Source organism: Dreissena polymorpha, chromosome 15 (assembly GCF_020536995.1).
Source record: "Dreissena polymorpha isolate Duluth1 chromosome 15, UMN_Dpol_1.0, whole genome shotgun sequence".
Classification (NCBI taxonomy): domain Eukaryota; kingdom Metazoa; phylum Mollusca; class Bivalvia; order Myida; family Dreissenidae; genus Dreissena; species Dreissena polymorpha.
Window position 1 is genome coordinate 50,736,998 of NC_068369.1, and position 21,203 is coordinate 50,758,200.

The 21,203-nt window shown below is 35.7% G+C and overlaps 2 protein-coding genes across 2 annotated transcripts in view; both read right to left on the reverse strand.

The window, feature by feature from the left end:
• LOC127859514 (DNA topoisomerase 2-binding protein 1-like) overlaps window positions 1-646 on the reverse strand; it is a 62,192-nt gene extending 61,546 nt beyond the window's left edge. The window contains exons 1-2 of the mRNA XM_052397012.1: window positions 527-646; window positions 51-110 (exon numbers count right to left, since the gene is read on the reverse strand). Coding sequence (XP_052252972.1) covers window positions 51-110; window positions 527-636 — 170 coding nt within the window. The 5' untranslated portion in view covers window positions 637-646. The remainder of the gene's footprint in view (window positions 1-50; window positions 111-526) is intronic.
• Window positions 1-14,983, reverse strand: part of LOC127859743 (E3 ubiquitin-protein ligase TRIM33-like) — a 118,302-nt gene extending 103,319 nt beyond the window's left edge. The window contains exons 1-2 of the mRNA XM_052397250.1: window positions 14,569-14,983; window positions 13,578-14,086 (exon numbers count right to left, since the gene is read on the reverse strand). Of these exons, the coding sequence (XP_052253210.1) occupies window positions 13,578-14,086; window positions 14,569-14,903 (844 nt within the window). The 5' untranslated portion in view covers window positions 14,904-14,983. The remainder of the gene's footprint in view (window positions 1-13,577; window positions 14,087-14,568) is intronic.
• Between the last annotated feature and the right edge of the window lie 6,220 nt (window positions 14,984-21,203).

Consider the following 21,203-nt stretch of genomic DNA (forward strand, 5'->3'; position numbering starts at 1 on the left):
AAAATGGTGGAAAAAAACCACTGGCATACCCCTGACCCTGCAGTACTTACGTAGCTCCCAGCACCTCGGCTATGCTTATAAGAATGTCCCTCTCTGTGCCACTGTAACCACTACAAAGTAAGTAGTACAGTTAAACATATACCTGCATTTCGTTTACGTGTAATGTAATATGTTTGGAAATTGATAAAATATCAGATAGATACAGATAGATTTACACAATTATTTTCAACTGTATCACATCAAACAATTAATTGCATAGTCTTAAAATTATCAAACAAAAGCTGTTTGTAAAAAAAGTATCCCCCTAGGTTAACAACAATTTGAATTTGCATCAAATATTGCTTACACTGAATATCATTGCAAATCCCGTAACCTCAGTTCAAGAGACTTCCTTTGAATATAAAATACCATAAAAGCAGAAAGTGTTGTCCCTGATAAGCCTGTGCTGACGGCACAGGCTTATCTGGGACTACACTTTAGGCACTTGCATTAAGCACCATTTCCCCATAGCGAGACTCGTGTATACCTGATTGAGAGTACACAGTCCTTCAGTGGAGCTCCCTCCATGTTGATCTCTATTGGTGTAAAAAGAGGGTTGCTGTCCACATCCAGCAAGGCATTCTGCTCCATGCACATTTGCTGTGAACAATCAAACAAATATTTGCTGTGAACAATCAAACATATATTTGATGTAAACAATCAAACACATATTTGCTGTGAACAATCAAACAAATTTTTTATGTGAACAATCAAACAAACATTTGCTGTGAACAATCAAACAAATATTTGATGTAAACAATCTAACAAATATTTGATGTAAACAATCAAACAAAGTTAGCTGCATAACCATTTTCCACTCAAATACACAGTTTGACACAGTTGTTGTCCCTTAGAAAAGAGTATCATATTTAAAGACTTTAACAGAAGATTAAAGTTTAATAGCCTTTATTTCCAACCCTTAAATATACTGACAAGCAGCAAACAGCATAAAACCTGAGAAGACTGTTAGTTACTTGGAAAATTATCTTCAAAAGTTAATATTCACACCCCTTTTGTCACAGCAAATTAACTCAACACCGCAAAAGGGACTTCACTAAATGTATCATCAATGGTTCAATGATTTACCCTTAAAAAATGCATTTCCATTTTTGTTCAACAACTCCATATTTTCAATGAACATCCTTAAACATTTCAACAATCTATAAGGCCTTCTGCAAATTCTCTGCAAAGCTTCGATTGTTTACTAAAATTGTTTCCAATATTTAAACTCTGTTTTATTAGTCAGCTTTTTTCACAACTGTAACTGTACCAGTCATTGAAACGCTCTCGAGTCTGCTTCCTGGAAATAGAACCAGTACTTGGTGTCTATAAGGGAGATCAAAATATATCGCTCCCTCTGTGGGGATGGAACCCATGACCTCCTGGTCGCTAGGCAGACACAAAATGTGAGCAAAATTAATCTCAAAATTGTGCCATTCACTGAATCACTTTGATCACACAAAAGACAATTAAAGGGCCATGATGGCCCAATACTGCCCACCTGATTCATCTGTATCAACTAGTTAATATACTAGATTTGTTGGTTCCTGAATGCTCCCCCTGACTCAAAATTGTATTTAACTAAAGTCGCCTTGCTATGGCAAAATTCTTCTACTTTTTGCTATTTTATAAGTTTTAATGAAAAAACAGTTGTGGCCAAATATAATTTTCTTTAGCAAAATAGGTCAATTTGTAGCCATTGGCCAATTTGGCGAATGGCAGAGTAAGCCCTGTCTGTTATGTGCCAATCAATCCAATCAGTAGCTACTCACATATTTCCATTTCATTATCCTGACATGTTGTCCATTTGACACAGATCTCTCTCTTAATGTCAAAACTGGATTCAAACTGGTCTCTCTATGTCAACACTGGACCGACACTATGCTGTGTCGTCAAAGTGAATAACACACGCTACGCCATCACTATATGAGTACAGTATGCAAAGGGAGAGATCAAAATTGACCACCATGTGAGTTTTGGTTCCAGTTTTATCCTATTAATTTGTAAGCAAGCACGGCATAAACAAAGGTCATTGTGACCTTTCAGTAAACTGTAAAGATCAACACAGGAGTTAAATAAACAAACACAGAAACAAATACATTAGATTTCGCTTAATTGAATAGCCCATTTGTCACGTCCGAATATTCAATTATCCGGAGTATTCAATTATACGGAATCAGTTATATTTTCAAATGTTATCACTAACCGGGTGTAATCCTCCTGGAAATTGTGCTTTTCATGCATAATAAAAACATCGTTTCGACACATAAAGCATTTAAAAAAGTTAATATTGGAATTAAATATTGAATCCATTATAAATATAATATAAATGTTTTGTTGAATTCACAAATGAGAATACAATTTTTGTAATCCAAAACACACTTTCTAGCTTTAAATAAAACGTCCACATGTATTTCCTTTGCCCCCATCAAAAAGCTAGCGAAAACTATGCAGCAATGTACAATGTCACGCCATACGGTGCATGTAATGATTTTTCCCATTTTCATTTTATTGCTTACCCAACGCCTACGCTAGCAACATCTATTGCTCATGTATTGTCCTGGTAAAAGCGCGCGAAAATTAGCGTGGGTGTATATACACTGTCGAAGGAAAACTTTGTAGCGAGGAGAATGCTGTATCTTTGACGTTACGCTCTTTCAGGTAGTTTAGTATTGAAACAGATAATGTACTGTGTACTGATTTACCGGAAAATCTGGTCAATACTGGATTTAATTTTGGTTATTGTGAAAACATGATCAGCAGTGTTAAGACTGCGATGTTTTGACAAATGTGCGCGTTTGCGATTGTTCGACATCATGTTTAGATATGATTTACTGTGACGCAGTTGTGTAGGTTTATAAACACGAACTGAGAATATAGTGTAACATTCCATCACCTATTGCAAACTGTCGAGCAAGACACGTCAACAGTTTGTTTCTTATCAGCATCACAATCTTTAATTTTTTCTAAGCGACAACAAACTGTTAAAGTGTGTTACTCGATTTGATTTTCGGTAAGGAGGGACTTCATTGAAACTAAAAATACTATAACAGCGGAAAGTGTCGTCCCTGATTAGCCTGTGTGGACTGCACAGGCTAATCTGGGATGACACTTTACGCACATGCTTTAAGCCCAATTTTCTCAGAACAAGACACAAATGAACCGGAACAGTTTATCAAAAAATAGCCGTTGGTAAACTCAATTACATTTGCAGATTTCTGCATACAAAGATATGTTTAAACTTGAACAATGTTTTATTTGTCTATGGTAAATTCCCTTATTGTACAAGAAAATAATTTCACATATGAATAAACAAAGACTGGAAAACATCCCATTACACAACAGATAAACGAGTGCATTATACCCGTGTACCATCTTTTACTTCACACATCTCTATGCCTAACGTGAATTAAATCGGAAAGCAAATATTGCAGATTATTTATGAATTGTGCGATATTTGTATGGCTTGTTGCACATTCTAAAATGGCAAAAGTATATAAACGGATTATAAACAATGCACATTGAACGAAATAAGGAAAATGTGATAAATTGTTAATTCAAATATGTCGTTATATAGTACATTAACATGTGAAATAAATCGCGTTTATAATAAATCGTCAAAAAGACTCGCACTTTTCTCAACTGCAATATGCAATCTTGGACTGCAGACAGAGTGATTTTCTGAAGTAATTTTAAGTTAATGAAATACTCAGCTTTATGCTTTGAATTTGTAAAAATCGTTATTTGGCGAAAGATATTATTTTATAACGCAGTCATGAAAACGGGCTATAAGCCAAATTAGAAGAATAGGCTAGCATGTTACGACGACAATGTATATGTTACATTACTTAAAACAACTAGTAAAATAGACGTCTTTCCAAGCACTCTCTTGCAGTTTGGAAGCACCAGAGATTCCGCTAAATGATGCAAATCACGACATTATTATTAATTTGTGCCTGGTCATTTTGATGAACTCATACTTAAAATGTACACTTTATTTTATTGTGAATTCATTTGTAAATGAATTTGATAAAAAAAACTACCGGGTACATGTCGCTGTTTATTTTGTTTGTTAATGAAATCGAAGCGTGACACTTCACGCGAAATTTACGTCATTAGAAAATGCATTGTGGGAATGTTTTGGTTAAAGTTACCGGTGGTTAAATTCCACTATGCGCGGTTAGGTTACTTTGCGGTATATCATGTTTATACAATCGAGTTACCTTGAAGGTTACTAAACCTGAATAACCGCAAACTTACCAAGGTTTGAAAGTTACCGAGCGGTAACTTTAACAAGCGTTTACACAATTGGGTGCAGAAAATAAAAGTAACTACCGGTACGTTACCAGTCATGTGACAGATTGCGTAACATTCAACCAAACTGGCCCACGGCCGTATAACAAATGGTTTGACGAAAAGAAAAAGTATCTCGACTCAATGAATGTGTTCAATCAATAAAGCAACTTGAGGGTAACTTTATAACATGGGTAGAAAGAAAAGAATTATTCATCTGTAAACTTGATTAATTTGTTAATAGGCCAATATTGGGATTTGATTTTTATTTTATTTTGGCAGGTTTGAACAGCGTTATAAAACAGTAAATAAGGAAACCTCAAAATGCGTAATTTCAATAGGGGTCATCTACTGTCCAAGGCCAATGCACATGGGAAGTATCAAGCCAATCGGTAAATTCTTTGACATTTATTGCTCGGAAACTATTTTTACACTCAGTGTGATACGTTACAGTACAGCCAACGCGGAACAAACATAATCTGCGGTCACGCCACGGCCCGAACATTAGTACTCGGCAGCCCTGTCGTGGTTTCACGCGGTGTATCGCGAGGCACGCGGCATCAATCCGCGCAACGACGGGGAGTCTGTATTAACCTTCTCGTACTTTCGCGGCATGTGTAGTGACGAAACCTAGATTTACACTACTTTCATAGTTATTATTTTAACGTTTTAAAAAGCGGATATGATTTTTATATGATGCTTTATAGACTATTTATATAATATCACATCCTCAAATATATTCTACATGTAAAGGGCCTAAACAAATTATCGTTTAATTAATTACGCACAACTGTAAATGTTTTGTTCGATTCTCAAATGAGCATTATTCAGTACTTTATCCTTTGTCTCAATAAAAGCGCGCGAAAATCATACAGAAATGTAGAACGTCACATGGAAAGTGTGGGAGTATTTTGTGTTGTATAAAAACATGAACATCACATCACGTCAGGCGATTTACGCGTGTTCAGTGGAAAAAAAACAACGCCCCATTTGGACGTTATTTCATCACAACTTTAAATAGAAACAAATGCCAAAATTTATTTGACACTTTAGAAAAATGGCCAATATTTGTATTTCTTGAAATTCATGAGAATTTTTATCTTAAATATTAACCAGAATTTGCTTTAAAACTGGAATATACAGGATTATCAGGTAATGAGTAGCGACGGGAAAAATAGTAAGTATGCAGTAATAGATACATTTAATTAATTATGATTTTAATATTATGATAATTGATCTTTTAAAATTTATTGACTAACTAATCATTTTTCAAAGATTTTTATTTTATGATGCCCATCGATTCGGCGTCATGTCGCAGATAGCGGCTTGCCTCGACGGACAGATGCGAAGCATCGTGGCGAAATGCGACCGCATACTGACACGACTTCAACGGCCGACTCGGCATCGACTCGTTGCGCCTTAACTCCGCGGATTGCGAAATATGTTTGTTCCGCATTGGCTGTACTGTACCTTGACCATTGACCTAGTGATCCCAATTTCAATAGGGGTCATCTACTGTCCTAGGCCAATGCACATGTGAAGTATCAAGCCAATTGGTAAATTCGTTGACGAGTTATTGATCGGAAACGATTTTTACACCAAGTGTGATAGTGACCTTGACCTTTGACCTAGTGACCCCAATTTCAATAGGGGTCATCTACTGTCCAAGGCCAATGCACATGTAAAGTATCAAGCCAATCAGTGAATTTGTTGACAAGTTATAGATTGGAAACGATTTTCACACTTAGTGCCATAGTGACCTTGAACTTTGACCTAGTGGCCCCAATTTCAATAGAGGTCATCTACTGTCCAAGGCCAATGCACATGTGAAGTATCAAGCCAATTGGTCAATTTGTTGACGAGTTATTGATCGGAAACGATTTTCACACTAAGTGTGATAGTGACCTTGACCTTTGACCTAGTGACCCCAATTTCAATAGGGTTCATCTATTGTCAACGGCCAATGCGCATGTAAAGTATCAAGCCAATCGGGCAATTCGTTGACGATTTATGGGTCGGAAACAAACTGGTATACCAACAGACAGACCGACCGACAGACAGCAAAACAATATACTCCTTCTTCTTCAGAGAGGGGCAAAATAATTAAAATAAACAAACACAATCTTTCTCTCATATTTTTTTTCAAATCAGAATGAGGATAACACACTTGTCTTCTGCTTAATGAATTACTTTCATATTGACCAATCAAGGAATTGTACACAAACACATCGGCAAATGACCAATACCAAATTCCTTTTTTCCCCCAAAAAAATTAGAAGTCCACAAATGTAAGTGTCCACGAAAAGATTATTCCCCGTCTGCAATACTTCTGACCTTCATGTTGTGATCTGGACCTTTAGTTTCAGTGATTTGTCTACTTCTGAATTTGTTTCCATGACATTAATTTTTCAAAAACATCCTTTCATGGTTATAGGAGAGAATGACTGGGCCCACACCTTTGACCTTGTGCACATCTCTCATTGACTTCATTGACCTTAAATCGTCTTAACTTAATGTAAATGATTCAAATGGTATAGGAAAGCTGTATCAGACACAACAATAGAGAGGCTATTATCATTAAAGTATGACTAGCTGAATCAGACACAACAATAGAGAGGCTATTATCATAAAAGTATGACTTTGACCTTAACCTGGCTTGACTGACTAATTCCTCATGGACTTCTTTTCATGACCGTTACATTTGATGTGAGTTTCTGGAAATTCATGATAGGGTTAAACAGTGTTACGAATACAACAAAAAATTCAAATAAAGGAAATTACTTTAAATCTATGTCCCACTTTGCAGCCCAATATTATAGATACTTTCAAAATTACTATTTAAAGTCTGCAATGACTTGAGTTATCTTTGGAATTATTATTTCACGTAATTAAACCTAAATACCCTATCCCCCTCTGGGACATAATTGGTTATTCATTAATCTGTATCATCTAGACTCTACATACAAAATTGTCATAAGCATAGCAAGCGCCAAGTGATTGAAAACAATCATATAAATTATAAAATGATACAAATTAATTAAAAAATTGATTTAATGTGAAAACTATCCATTAATAATAGAATAGCAGATATTATTATTAATTAATAAGTTTTCCAAATAACAAGAGATTGCCAAGCAATATTGTCCCCTACCGGTGAAACTCCACCATTGTCAGTAAAAATAATAATAATTTTTTTAAATATTTGTTGCCACAGCAACCAGAATTCTCCATTATGCCATCTATCCATGTTTCAAGTTTCATGAAAAAATACGAAGAACTTTTAAAGTTATCCCAGGATCCAGAAAAGTGTGACGGACTGACAGACTGACTGACACACGGAGCGCAAACCATAAGTCCCCTTTGGTTTCACCGGTAGGGGACAATAAATTCTATCCGAGCCACTAAAAAAGCAAACAGAAATAAATAGATTTATTGTTATACATGAAATAAATCACATTCTAAAAAGTGTCATTTAAGTAAAAAAGCACAATGTCTCTTATATTGATTTTTAAAATGCATAGTGTTCAAAGAACAAAGTTAAACATTATTTGTTATACACTTAAGACAGACTTCTAAGACTTACCAAGTTAGCAACAAACAACATTTAATAAAAAAAAAGAACAAGAGCACCGCATAACGGGTGCCACGCTCGGCTGCGGGTGCAGTTTTGAACAAGAGCTGTCAGAAGACAGCAGGCTCGACTTTTCGAGTGTTTGACAGTATAATGTAAGCCATCATGGGGAAATTGTTCATAATCAATAAAGTCAAGGTAATATAGTCATATTCTAACTGAAAGAGGAACATAATTGAAACATTTTGATCACTTATGTTTTAAAAAAGTGGTACATTATAGACGATTCTGAGTTCAGGTATATTTTCCACAATCTATTGAACATTTGTAAAGACATAAAACAAACTAATAAGATTATATTTCAAGTTTGATAGCAATAGCTTGGGTGGGATGGTTGGACGGTCTTTCAAAAATAAAATAATAAAAATAATTATTTGTGTTTCTTTTACAATGTTTACAAAAAAAATGTGTGGGGGGGGGGGAGGGTGGAAGAGAGGGAATAATGTGGGGGTGTGGTCATTTATTAGATGATATTTCAAAAACAAGAAAAAAAAAGGAAAACAAAATTGGGGGGGGGGACCTGAGGTGAGGCGTGGGGGATGGTTTGGGCGGAGTGCATTGTGTTATGTCAGGTAAGTGTTGTTTTGTTAAAGTATGAATCAAATCTAATCCTAAATAAAGAAGTTATGGCAATTTAAGCATAATTTATTAATTTGACCTTGAGATTCCATGTCATTCAAAGGTCAAGGTCAAATTCAACTTGCCAGGTACAGTACCCTCATGAAAATAAGAATTTTTTTGAAGTTTTAAAGCAAAAGCCTTGATACTTTAGAAGTAAAGTGCATCTAAACACAACATTTAACAAAAAATTCAAAGTTACTAAGTCAAAAAAGGGCCATAATTCCGTCAAAATGCCAACCATAGTTATGCAACTTGTCCTGTACAGTCCTCTTATGATAGTTAGCGAGTGTTCCAAGTCTGAAAGCAATAGCTATGATACTTTAGGAGTAAAATGGACCAATACACAAAACTTAACCAAATTTTCAATTTTGTAAGTATAACAGGGGCCATAATTCTGTCAAAATGCCAGTCAGAGTTACATTACTTTGCCTGCACAGTCCCCTTACGATAGTTAGTAAGTGTTGCAAGTATGAAAGCAATAGCTTTGATACTTAAGAAATAAAGTGGACATAAAAATTAACACAAAACTTAACAAAAAATTAATTTTCTAAGTATAAAAAGGGGCATAACTCTAAAAATAATGCTGACAAGAGTCATGCACCTCAACCTACACAATTTTCTTGTTGCCATAAAGACGTATTCCAAGTTTGAGTTAATTATCTTTGATGGTGTTAAAGTTATTTGATTTAATAAAAATCTTTAACCAACGCCGAAAGCGACGGCGATCTTGGGGCTAGTAGTATAGCTCTTATTTTTCTTCGAAAAGTCGAGCTAATAAATGAAAGCTTGTCAGATTTTTTTTGTTTCTTTTTTAGGGGTCACAGTGACCTTGACCTAGTGACCCAAAAATGGGTGCGGCATGTAGAACTCATCAAGGTGCAGCTACATATGACGTTTCAAAGTTGTAGGTTGAGGCACTTTGATTTTAGAGCCAATGTTCAAAACCTTAACAAAATGTTAAGGTTTTAGCACAACGTGGACGGCTGACGGCAGACGACAATATAGCTATGACAATACATCGGGTTTTCTCCGAAAACAGCCGAGCTTAAAATAACTTTAATTTTAGAACAAGAGATGTGTTTGTCAATAACACAATGCCTCCTACTGCAACTCTTTGATTGATTGATTTTTTTTATCATTTGGCAGGTACAGATAATTATCTCCCTTTAAAGCTTATTTCTTCCCTTGGATTTGTTTTTTTGACCTTTGACCTTGAAGGATGACCTTGACGTTTCACCACTCAAAATGTGCAGCTCCATGAGATACACATGCATGCCAAATATCAAGTTGCTATCTGAAGCGACATAGAAGTTATGAGCATTTTTCAAAACCTAAACGAAAATTGTGACAAACGGACGGACGGACAGTCCGATCACTATATGACCTCCTTCGGGGGGCATAAAAATATGTGTATCCATATTTCAAAATCATTCTTGCAATTTTCCATACACTATTACATAAACAGCTATTGTTACTTTCATCACCTTATACTGCACATATACAAGTTGTACTATATTAAAAAATATTGTTGCATTGTAATAAAACAATTATTTACAGCTATTGTAATTTATATCACTTATTATAGTACAAATAAGATACAGGTATAATAAGCTATTTCACTTTGTACACCAGGATCTTTTTGTGCCGAAACTGTCCCACAATAATGGAGTCAGTAATTCTGTTGTAGCAGACTGAATGTGGATCCTCAACTCCATCCCTCCGAGTAGCAAGGGTGGCCAGCTTCATACTACCCTTACTATCCACCTGTATGATATTTTTTGACTCTCCTCCAAACACTAGCACCTGGCCTGCAGGTGTCACATGTAAACCAACCATCAATTTTAGTGCAGGGTCCATGAAGGTGGCAAGGATTGATCCATCCTTGGCCAGAGTGAGCAGCTTGTGCTGTTTGGAGCTAGTGATATACAACTTGTCACCTGTAGGGCTAACTGCACAACGTGATACTGCGAAACAGAATACATCATTACAATCTTTTGACATAATTATGGGTGTAAATTACAAAACCATACAGTATAAATGTATGTCTGCAAAATTATGCCTGCAGTTATGTTTGTCACTTTTACTTTAGTTCAAAAACAACCAATAATGAAACTTTCATGTCTCGTTCTTTTTCACCAGTTACCAAAGAAGGATGTAAAAATTAAAACCACATACAAATATTTTTTTCATTTCCTATTTGTTGTGTTGTTATCAACAAAGTATTGTATGCAAAATATTGAAACAATTTCATTCAATATATAGCATATTACACTTGAATGTTTATTTGATAACAAAATATAACAAGAGTGCCAAACTGTCACAAGATACGCCCGTTCGAAGGTTTTGGACACCATGCTCAATGCTTGAAATGCATTTAGTGACCTCCAGACCTAGTTATTGACCCGGCATGACTAATACTTGAGCTTGACCTAGATATCATTTAGATGTAACATCTGACTAAATTTGGTGAAGATCAGATGAAAACTACTTCAATTAGAGAGCTGACACTATGCTAAATGCTTGAAATGCACTATGTGACCTCATGACCTCGTTTTTGACCCGGCATGACCCACACTCGAACTTGACCTACATATCATCTAGACACAACTTCTGACCAAATTATGTGAAGATTAGGTGAAAACTACTTCAATTAGAGAGAGGACACCATGCTAAATGCTTGAAATGCACTAAGTAACCTCGTGACCTAGTTTTTGACCCGGCATGACCCATGTTTGAACTTAACCTACATATCATCTAGACACAACTTCTGACCAAATTTGGTGAAGATCGGGTGAAAACTACTTCAATAAGAGAGTGGACACCATGCATAATCCTTGAAATGCACTAAGTGACCCCGTGACCTAGTTTTTGACCCGGCATGACCCATATTTGAACTTGACCAAGATATTGTCTAGACACAACTTTTGACCAAGGTTGGTGAAGATCGGATGAAAAATATTTCAATTAGAGAGCGGATACTGCTGTGGACGCCGCCCGCCCGCCAAGGGTGACACTATAATACGTCCCGTTTTTAAAAACAAGCGTATAAAAAACAGGTCAGAAGAAGTGATTTTCACAGTAATGCACTTTCTTTTCATAAACCCTGTTGTGTAGTGACACTCAATATGCATTTTTATGCATCAGCATAAACAGTTTTAAGAGTAAAACTGAAAATGTTTGAGTCTCCAGGGATCGGGATAAAGGTGCGCAGTGCGTTCTTTTCCCATTAAACGAAAAACTGCGCATTATTTCCGTAATTCGATGCGCACCATTACGCAATGGGATGCCGGTTGCATAAATCTTATCTATGTATAAGAAAAACTACTCTTACACAAATTATTTGTTGCTTACTCGACTTATGAGATCATTCATGAAAAATAATCCAGGTAGAAAGATCCCCGCGTCGTCCCGGTAATGTATGCTAAAGTTGTTGTTGTCATGATTTACAACGCAAAACGCCTTATTTGAACTGACGCGAATTAATTTAATAATATTTTTCAACTTCGCTTTTGCTTTATTTTGATAATAAATCCAAAGTTTAATGTTAGCAAGTGTTTTTTACTGGAATTGTAAACATAGTCAGTTTAAGTCTTTCAAAAATTTGCACTCAGTGTGAATTGGCAGTTTGACGTCATCAAAGGAAAGTAGCTTACTGTCTGAAGCAATAAAGCGACAAATTTCTCACCGACAAAATTGGCTTCCTTTGTCTAGCAATCAACATACGGAACCAATCGTGTGTTTGTTCCTCAATCGCAATAGTCCAATTTAATAATAGCACGTGCATAGCTCCACCTTTGAACCTTTTGCATTGAACGAGGTGGAGTTGAACGGATAATTGAGCAAGTGTTTTAGGCAAGTTGAGTTCAGATTTGCAGAAATTACTCAGCCCTAAGAATTGAAATGACAAATACATTTATCAATGATTTTCCGAAATTTACCAATTAGTTCTGATTTACAAACTTTCTGTACAGTTCCTTACTATGCCTATGGCGTACGCCCGTGTTTACAAAATTCCTAAACACATATATCGTAAATAATGGCAGTGTTTTATTGGATTATTTTTAGTAATTATCAAATTCCAAGGTAATACTATTTTTATCTACTATAATATCGGATTTGTTTAATATAATTAACATGTTAAACAATATAGTTGCGTGACAAACTTGGAAATAAATTTGATGGGGTCGCAATATTACTGACACTCAGATTTTCCTATTGTCTGTAATTTTTACCCGAAATAAATCTTGAGAAGTGCCAATTCATTATTGCAAAGTGCCCATTCAACTTTGTAAGCGCCCATTGTTGTTTTCATATATGGGGCAGTAATCCCATCAGAGAAAAAAAATATCCCGATCTCTGAGTCTCTTACTCCTGTAAAAATTAACTTCTACATATGCTTAATGACTCTTTATAATACATTTCTTGTGTATAAAGACAAATCCTACATAATACCTACCTGTGTCTTTATCTGATTTATCTTCGTGCAGTTTGCTGACAAGTGTACATGTATCACTCAGTTTGTACTTGAACAGAGCATTGCCAGAGGTTAAAAACAGGTCTCCCTTTTGGTAGACAATACTATTACAGTAATGTTGAAATTCAAGTATTCTGTCTTTCACCAGCTGGCTATTGTTGACTTTGATAAAAAGGATCTTTGAAGGAAGAAAACCATCCCCGTGTGTGCTCTTTGGACTAACAGCAATACCAAACTCACTGGGAGTGATCTGACAAATGCCCAGTGGTATTTTGAGCTGAGGATCAGATACACTACAGTGACTCACCACCTGGTACGTTTGGCTCAACAGCTTGACTTTTCTATTGTATTGGTCTGTAACTAGGACCTGTCCACTAGAAAGAACACATATGTCTCTGATAGTGCATTTGAGTTCACCTTCTGTGCGTACATCATACTCAGACTTCCCGTCCATAGACTTCCTGTCCATCCTAATTACTTTGTCTGGATTTTGCATCACTGTCAATGTCATCCCAAGACCTGACAACTTGGAAAGGTACTCCACAATTTTATTATTAGGCTGAAAAGATATTACAGATTTTATTTCAACAAAGTTCTCCTTCTGATATTTTTCAAACTGCTGAATTTTCTCCTTGCATTTAATGCTGGCTATAAGAGATAGTTCCTGCTTGTTTTTATCACCAATGTCGTGGATAGCTTCTCCAAGTTGTTTTAATTCATCTTGAAGAGTGGAACATTTGTCGATATCCCGATCAAGAGGGGCTTGCAGTTTGGTCAGTGTATCTTTCAATTCCTGCATTGCCTTTTGTTCAAGCTTGTTTAAGGCTGCAATTATTTTTTTACGATTTTCCTGTATTTTGTGTAACTGCTCATCATATGAACTTAGCAGAGTCTGAATGCTATCCTCCTGGTTTTCTTGAAGCTCCTTCAGTTTTGCCAAAGTAGTTTGGATGGTAACTGATACTTGTTTCAGGTCTGTGCGGGTATTTTTTACCAAGTCTGATAAAAGAATCACCGTTTTGCATGTCCTGTAAAAAAATCATATTGTTTTGATAAAAACAAATTTTTCATAAATTAAGCAAAATATTTAATTTTTACAACTTGATCAACTTGATCATTTGCAAATCTGGAAATTTTAAGTAACACAAATCTTCATTGATTATCTTTATTAATTGTTTAATAAATGCAGGAAAATGATAACTTATATCATTTACCTCAAACTAGACTCAAGCGTGGTATAGTTTCATGTGTGTACATGTAGTCTTAACCCAAAGTTAGGTTTTAAGTGCATCAGACTATTAAAATTACCCACTTAAAAAGAAGTTCATCAATGAAATAATCTTAGGTTATTGATAGCGCAAGAAATGGCGGTTTCTTTAAATAACATATTTTTATTCCTATTCTTTACACTAATTTTTTGGATAAGTATTAAAGTTCATTTCAAAGCAGTTTAAAACCATACACTTTCTATCTTTAATGTTTTTATGACAAATGAGATATAAAAAAATACCTGTGATTCAGAATAGCACATTTATTGCAGCACAGCTGGCTATGGTCTTCGCAAAACATTTCATTGTTTTCTTCTTTATGAACATCACATTTAAGAAGAAAATCTTCCATCTTCTTGGCAACTGGCCATTTCTTCATATCTCCTCTTCCATGATGGGAATGTTGCGTAAACAACTGGCTGTGCAAGTCAATACATTTCCTGCAGAAAAACTTCACGCAGGATTCGCAATAATAATCAGCTGATTCCTCTAGTTTCTTTTCTTCGCAGGTCGAACACAAGAAGTCTTGGACCATGTCAGATCCACTTTCAATGGTGGGTTGCGAAAAGGTTGCCATTTTGTTGACCACTGAAGCTTTTTATCTCTAAATCTTTGATTTTACTCAAATAATAAGGTATCTTGTCTTATTGATTGTCAACAAAACAAAACACACTAATTTAGCTATTTCCAATGTTTATCAACAAGTGATGTCCAGCTTAACAAAGTCAAACACAAATCAACTTTAAGTTTGTTTGCAAGGTTTTAACTCCGTCTGACTCGGCAACACCCAGAAACGGTGTGTAGAAATACCGAATTTCCCGTAATTACCGAAATCTCCCGAAATCCCCAGAAATCCCCAATAATATTTATTATTTATCAAAATACTGCGGATATTAAGATAGAATATTGCAAAATACAATCAATTCACTGATGAAAAATTGTTTTTATCCATGTTTGGTAGTGAAAAACTAAAATATATACATAATTATTGGGATTCCGAGTATGAATCCATAGTGCATGTTTTCACAAGCACGATCAGGTACAGAAATCCCCGCTGTTAAGCTCTTCAAGTGTCAAAAAATCATCTGTGTGGCTTTTTGATATTAGAAAGAAGAGGTACAGACAAAAACTTAACAACAATATCCCACTTCTTTTGAAAAATATTGACTTGTAGCGGAGATTTCGGTTATTCTACATTCGCCCACAGAGTACCGAAATCCCCCATATTTACATCTGAAAGTGTCAAAAATATCATTTGTATTCTTGGTTTTTGGTTTTGCTTGAATGTTTACGTGCAAAAAATAATATTAATGTTAATTATTAAGCACACTTGACAGCATAAGTTGCCTCTTAGGGGGGATTACGGTAATTCTACATTCGCCCGCCGAGTACCGCAATTCCCCATATTCACGCCTTACAGGGTCAATATGTCATCGGTATGATTGTTTCTTGGCATCGCATAACTGTTGATGTACAAATAATGATATTCATATTAATTTTTAAGCACTCTTGACACCATACGCTGCCTCTTAGCGGGGATTTCGGTAATTCTACACAAGAGCATAGACGCGCGCCGGTACCGAAATCCCCACTGTACAAACCTTCAAGAGTAAAAAAAAATCATCATAGTGCTTACTTGTTGTAGAAATCGGTCAGACAGACAAAAAACTATCAACAATATCCCCTGGTGACTTCTGTTGAAAAAGTATCACTTAGGCCAGGGATTTCGGTAATTCTTCATTCGCCCGCCGAGTACCAAAATCCCCCATATTTGCGCCTTATAGGGTCAATATGTCATCGGTATGATTGTTTCTTTGCATCGCATAACTGTTAATGTACGATTTAACAAATAATGATATTAGTATTATTTTTAAGCACTCTTGACACCATACGCTGCCTCTTAGCGGGGATTTCGGTAATTCTACACAAGAGCATAGACGAGCGCCGGTACCGAAATCCCCACTGCAAGAGTAAAAAAAAATCATTATTGTGCTTACTTATTGTAAAAATCAGTCAGACAGACAAAAAACTATCAACAATATCCCCTGGTGACTTCTGTTGAAAAATTATCACTATATAATCCACCCCTTTTTTGTTTTTGTCGGCGATTATATGAGCCTTGTCATATATATAATTATATTCATGAGCGATTATATGATGCATGTGCGTTAAGTGTCGTCCCAGATAAAACTGTGCAGTCCGCACAGGCTAATCAGGGACGACACTTTCCGCGTAAACTTATTGTTAAGGAGGGACTTCCTTGAAACTAAAAATACCATAAAAGTGGAAAGTGTCGTCCCTTGCGGACTGCTGTTTGACCGATTTCTACAATAAGTAAGCACTATAATGATTTTTTTAACTCTTGCAGGTTTGTACAGTGGGGATTTCGGTACCGGCGCGCGTCTATGCTCTTGTGTAGAATTACCGAAATCCCCGCTAAGAGGCAGCGTATGGTGTCAGGAGTGCTTAAAAAAAATACGAATATCATTATTTGTTAAATTGTACATTTACAGTTTTGCGATGCCAAGAAACAATCATACCGATGACATATTGACCCTATAAGGCGCAAATATGGGGGATTTCGGTACTCGGCGGGCGAATGTAGAATTACCGAAAATCCTGGCATAAGTGATAATTTTTCAACAGAAGTCACCAAAGGGGATATTGTTGATAGTTTTTTGTCTGCCTGACTGATTTCTACAATAAGTAAGCACTATAATGATTTTTTGGACTCTTGCAGGTTGGTACAGTTGGGATTTCGGTACCGGCGCGCGTCTATGCTCTTGTGTAGAATTACCGAAATCCCCGCTAAGAGGCAGCGTATGGTGTCAAGAGTGCTTAAAAATAATAATTAATATCATTATTTGTTAAATTGTACATTAACAGTTGTGCGATGCTAGGAAACAATCATACCGATGGCATATTGACCCTGTAAGGCGTGAATATGGGGGATTTCGGTACTCGGCGGGCGAATGTAGAATTACCGAAATCCCTGGCCTAAGTGATACTTTTTCAACCGAATTCACCAAAGGGGATATTGTTGATAGTTTTTTGTCTGTCTGACTGATTTCTACAATAACTAAGCAATATAATTATTCTTTTGACTCTTGCAGGTTTGTACAGCGGGGATTTCGGTACCGGCGCGTGTCTATGCTCTTGTGTAGAATTACCGAAATCCCCGCTAAGAGGCAGCGTATGGTGTCAAGAGTGCTTAAAAATAATACTAATATCATTATTTGTTAAATTGTACATTAACAGTTATGCGATGGCAAGAAACAATCATACCGATGACATATTGACCCTGTAAGGCGTGAATATGGGGGATTTCGGAACTCGGCGGGCGAATGTAGAATTACCGAAATCCCTGGCCTAAGTGATAATTTTTCAACAGAAGTCACCAGGGGATATTGTTGATAGTTTTTTTGTCTGTCTGACTGATTTCTACAATAAGTAAGCACTAAAATGAATTTCTTTATTCTTGAAGGTTTGTACAGTGGGGATTTCGGTACCGGCGCGCGTCTATGCTCTTGTGTAGAATTACCGAAATCCCCGCTAAGAGGCAGCGTATGGTGTCAAGAGTGCTTAAAAATTAATATTAATATCATTATTTGTACATCAACAGTTATGCGATGCCAAGAAACAATCATACCGATGACATATTGACCCTGTAAGGCGTAATATGGGGGATTTCGGTACTCGGCGGGCGAATGTAGAATTACCGAAATCACCCCTAAGAGGCAACTTATGCTGTCAAGTGTGCTTAATAATTAACATTAATATTATTTTTTGCACGTAAACATTCAAGCAAAGCCAAAAACCAAGAATACAAATGATATTTTTGACACTTTCAGATGTAAATATGGGGGATTTCGGTACTCTGTGGGCGAATGTACAATAACCGAAATCCTCGCTACAAGTCAATATTTTTCAAAAGAAGTGGGATATTGTTGTTAAGTTTTTGTCTGTACCTCTTCTTTCTAATATCAAAAAGCCACCCAGATAATTTTTTGACACTTGAAGAGCTTAACAGCGGGGATTTCTGTACCTCATCGTGCTTGTGAAAACATGCACTATGGATTCATACTCGGAATCCCAATAATTATGTATATATTTTAGTTTTTCATTACCAAACATGGATAAAAACAATTTTTCATCAGTGAATTGATTATATTTTGCAATATTCTATCTTAATATCCGCAGTATTTTGATAAATAATTAATATTATTGGGGATTTTTGGGGATTTCGGTAATTACGGGGAATTCGGTATTTCTACACACCCGTTTTAACTCCAGTTAACAAAGTACTTGTGTCACCGGCATTCTATACATAGATGGTGACGTCACTACGTTATTGTCACCTCTATAGGTCACAATATACTAAATAGTTTCCCTATATAGTTCAATGTAAAAGCGACAACTTTGAGCGAAAATAAATGCAACATTTTGCACATAGAGACCCCCATAACCATACCTTTTCTTAAAGGCCATTCTAAGCAGAATCGATTTATGCAATAAAAAAGATATGTCATGTTCAAACCAAAAAAGAACTTGACGCTAATCAAAATCGACTGTTTTTGCATCTTTTTTTTCGGCCGTTTCTTAGTGGAATGTAACCTTTTTCAGTGCAAGGCTTTACTAAAGTCTCCAAGTTTATCATATTTCAGGGTTTCGGTCGTGAACACCTATTTATGCCCTACCATTATCTCCGAAAGATAAAACCCGAACAATAGTTTTAGATGTAAAACATGCCTTCGAGTCAACTATGATATTTTTTAGAGAGTACAGCCCTACATGAAACGAGTATTTAGTATATTGTAACCTAAAGACCGCAATCGGGACACCTCGGACAATTCCGCCATATCGGCGATCGTCTCTCGGGTGTATTTGGTGGAAGGATATGTCTAACGCCTCTAGGCGGAAGATATTACACCGAAAATATAGTTCGGGTTACACACCAATAAATTTGCACTAAATCAACCGATAATACAGATATATAAGGACCAATATCTTTAAGGAGTAATATAATAGAATATTCATTAATGTTATTGTTTAAAATTAGATATTATTGCATGCAAAATATTCAAATTTTAATAAAATGTTAAGAAAGCCAAATAGTTGTTTATTGAAGTGAAAACAACAACATTATTCAAACTTAAAAGAATCAGTATTTCTTAAATTATATTCATTGCATCATTGCTGATGTTCGGCTGCAGGCGACAAACTTTGAGATTTAATCAATATGTTTATGTTCTATACCATAAACAATCGTACAACACTGTACAGTGGTACAGAGAAAACTCTTCGGTGTAATATATGAATTAGTAAACTCCACGTTGGTCCCAATGGCATTATAGTGACCAGCCAGGCAGTCACAAACTGTATATGGACCATAGCCATAAGGCCCTCAGTGGGGCTATTATCAGTATTGAGACACCTGAAAGGTTTCATGGAATGGAATGAGTGGGGCTTGATTGAATTTGAAAAACGATTCTTTCTGTACATTTGATGATGGCAACCATACAGTACTTCTGGCAGATATTGTTTATATTTTATCCTAGGCATTTTAAGTCCAGATGTTGTTATCCCGACCAGGCAACTAGCTTTACAAAGCCTTAAACAATCCAGTGCCATTAAAATTAGGGACAGTGTAACAATGTTCAGTTTGGTAATATTAATTGCCCTTGGAAATGAACTCAATTCAGAATGGCCTCTCAAAATAAGACATACTGTATTGGAAATGTTAAAACTGAGCAGTGGTGTTGCTAAAATTTATATTATTTATCCTTTAAGAAACTTTAAGATACATATCACAGGCATGCCCATGGTTTTGGGTCTTTACTCTTTATATGGGAAACAAAAGCACTAAATATGGTCGACAGTGCAGGCAACAATTGTAAAAAGATATTTTCCATCCCTGACTGCCATTACTGACATGAAGTAATTTAACTGTAATATGTCTGGAAACAGTGTCAGTCACACTTTTCTAAATATTGATTTATTCATGCATATGTATATATATGTCATACAAGTACAGATCATAAAATACAGTCAATTTACAACATTTAGCAATTGGAAAACAATTATCACAGGTTTTGGATCACAATGCATTGATATATCACATTTTGAATATCACAGTCAAAGTTAATCATTTAAATTCAGTTACAAGTAAATAGTCAGTGTATTTGGCAGAGATCTGAAATAACAAGTAGTTACAAGATGTTGAAATCAAGACATGATATATATACCACAGGATGTCCCATGAAAGGTTTGCAACTTATTTCCAATGGGGCCCTATAGATGGGTGGAAAATGTACAAAAATGGTGGCATTAATATGCATAAAAATATTGTTAATTTAAACTTGAGACTATAGTCTTGAGATCAAATAGTAATTAGCATATATTATTAGAGAGCATTAGTTACACAATGTTTACTACTATCTTGTCATCACATTTAAATGTACGTACAAATACTTTATTGATGACTAATTTGAACAACAGTAATATATATACCGGTTATATATATATATATAACATATTCGGGCTCAAAAAATGCTAGCTAAGCCCCTGAAGAATCTTTTTCTTCAGTTCACCTTATTAACAATAGATGTAGCAGGAAGATCAGTTTCGAATATTGAACCAAGGTGTTCAACAGATGATTGAGAAACAATAGTGTGATCGTTACATTTTACATTAAAATAATGAAGTTTAGATAATTTCCTTTTGGAACCACTAAACATTCAGTTTTTCACAGGCGTACAGATAGTTTGTTATCCACTAACCATTTAATACAATTTTCAAGTTCTTTACAAAAAAACCTACTGATGATACTAGGATCTTTTTGAAAATAAAGGATGACACTTTCATCAGCATAAAGAAT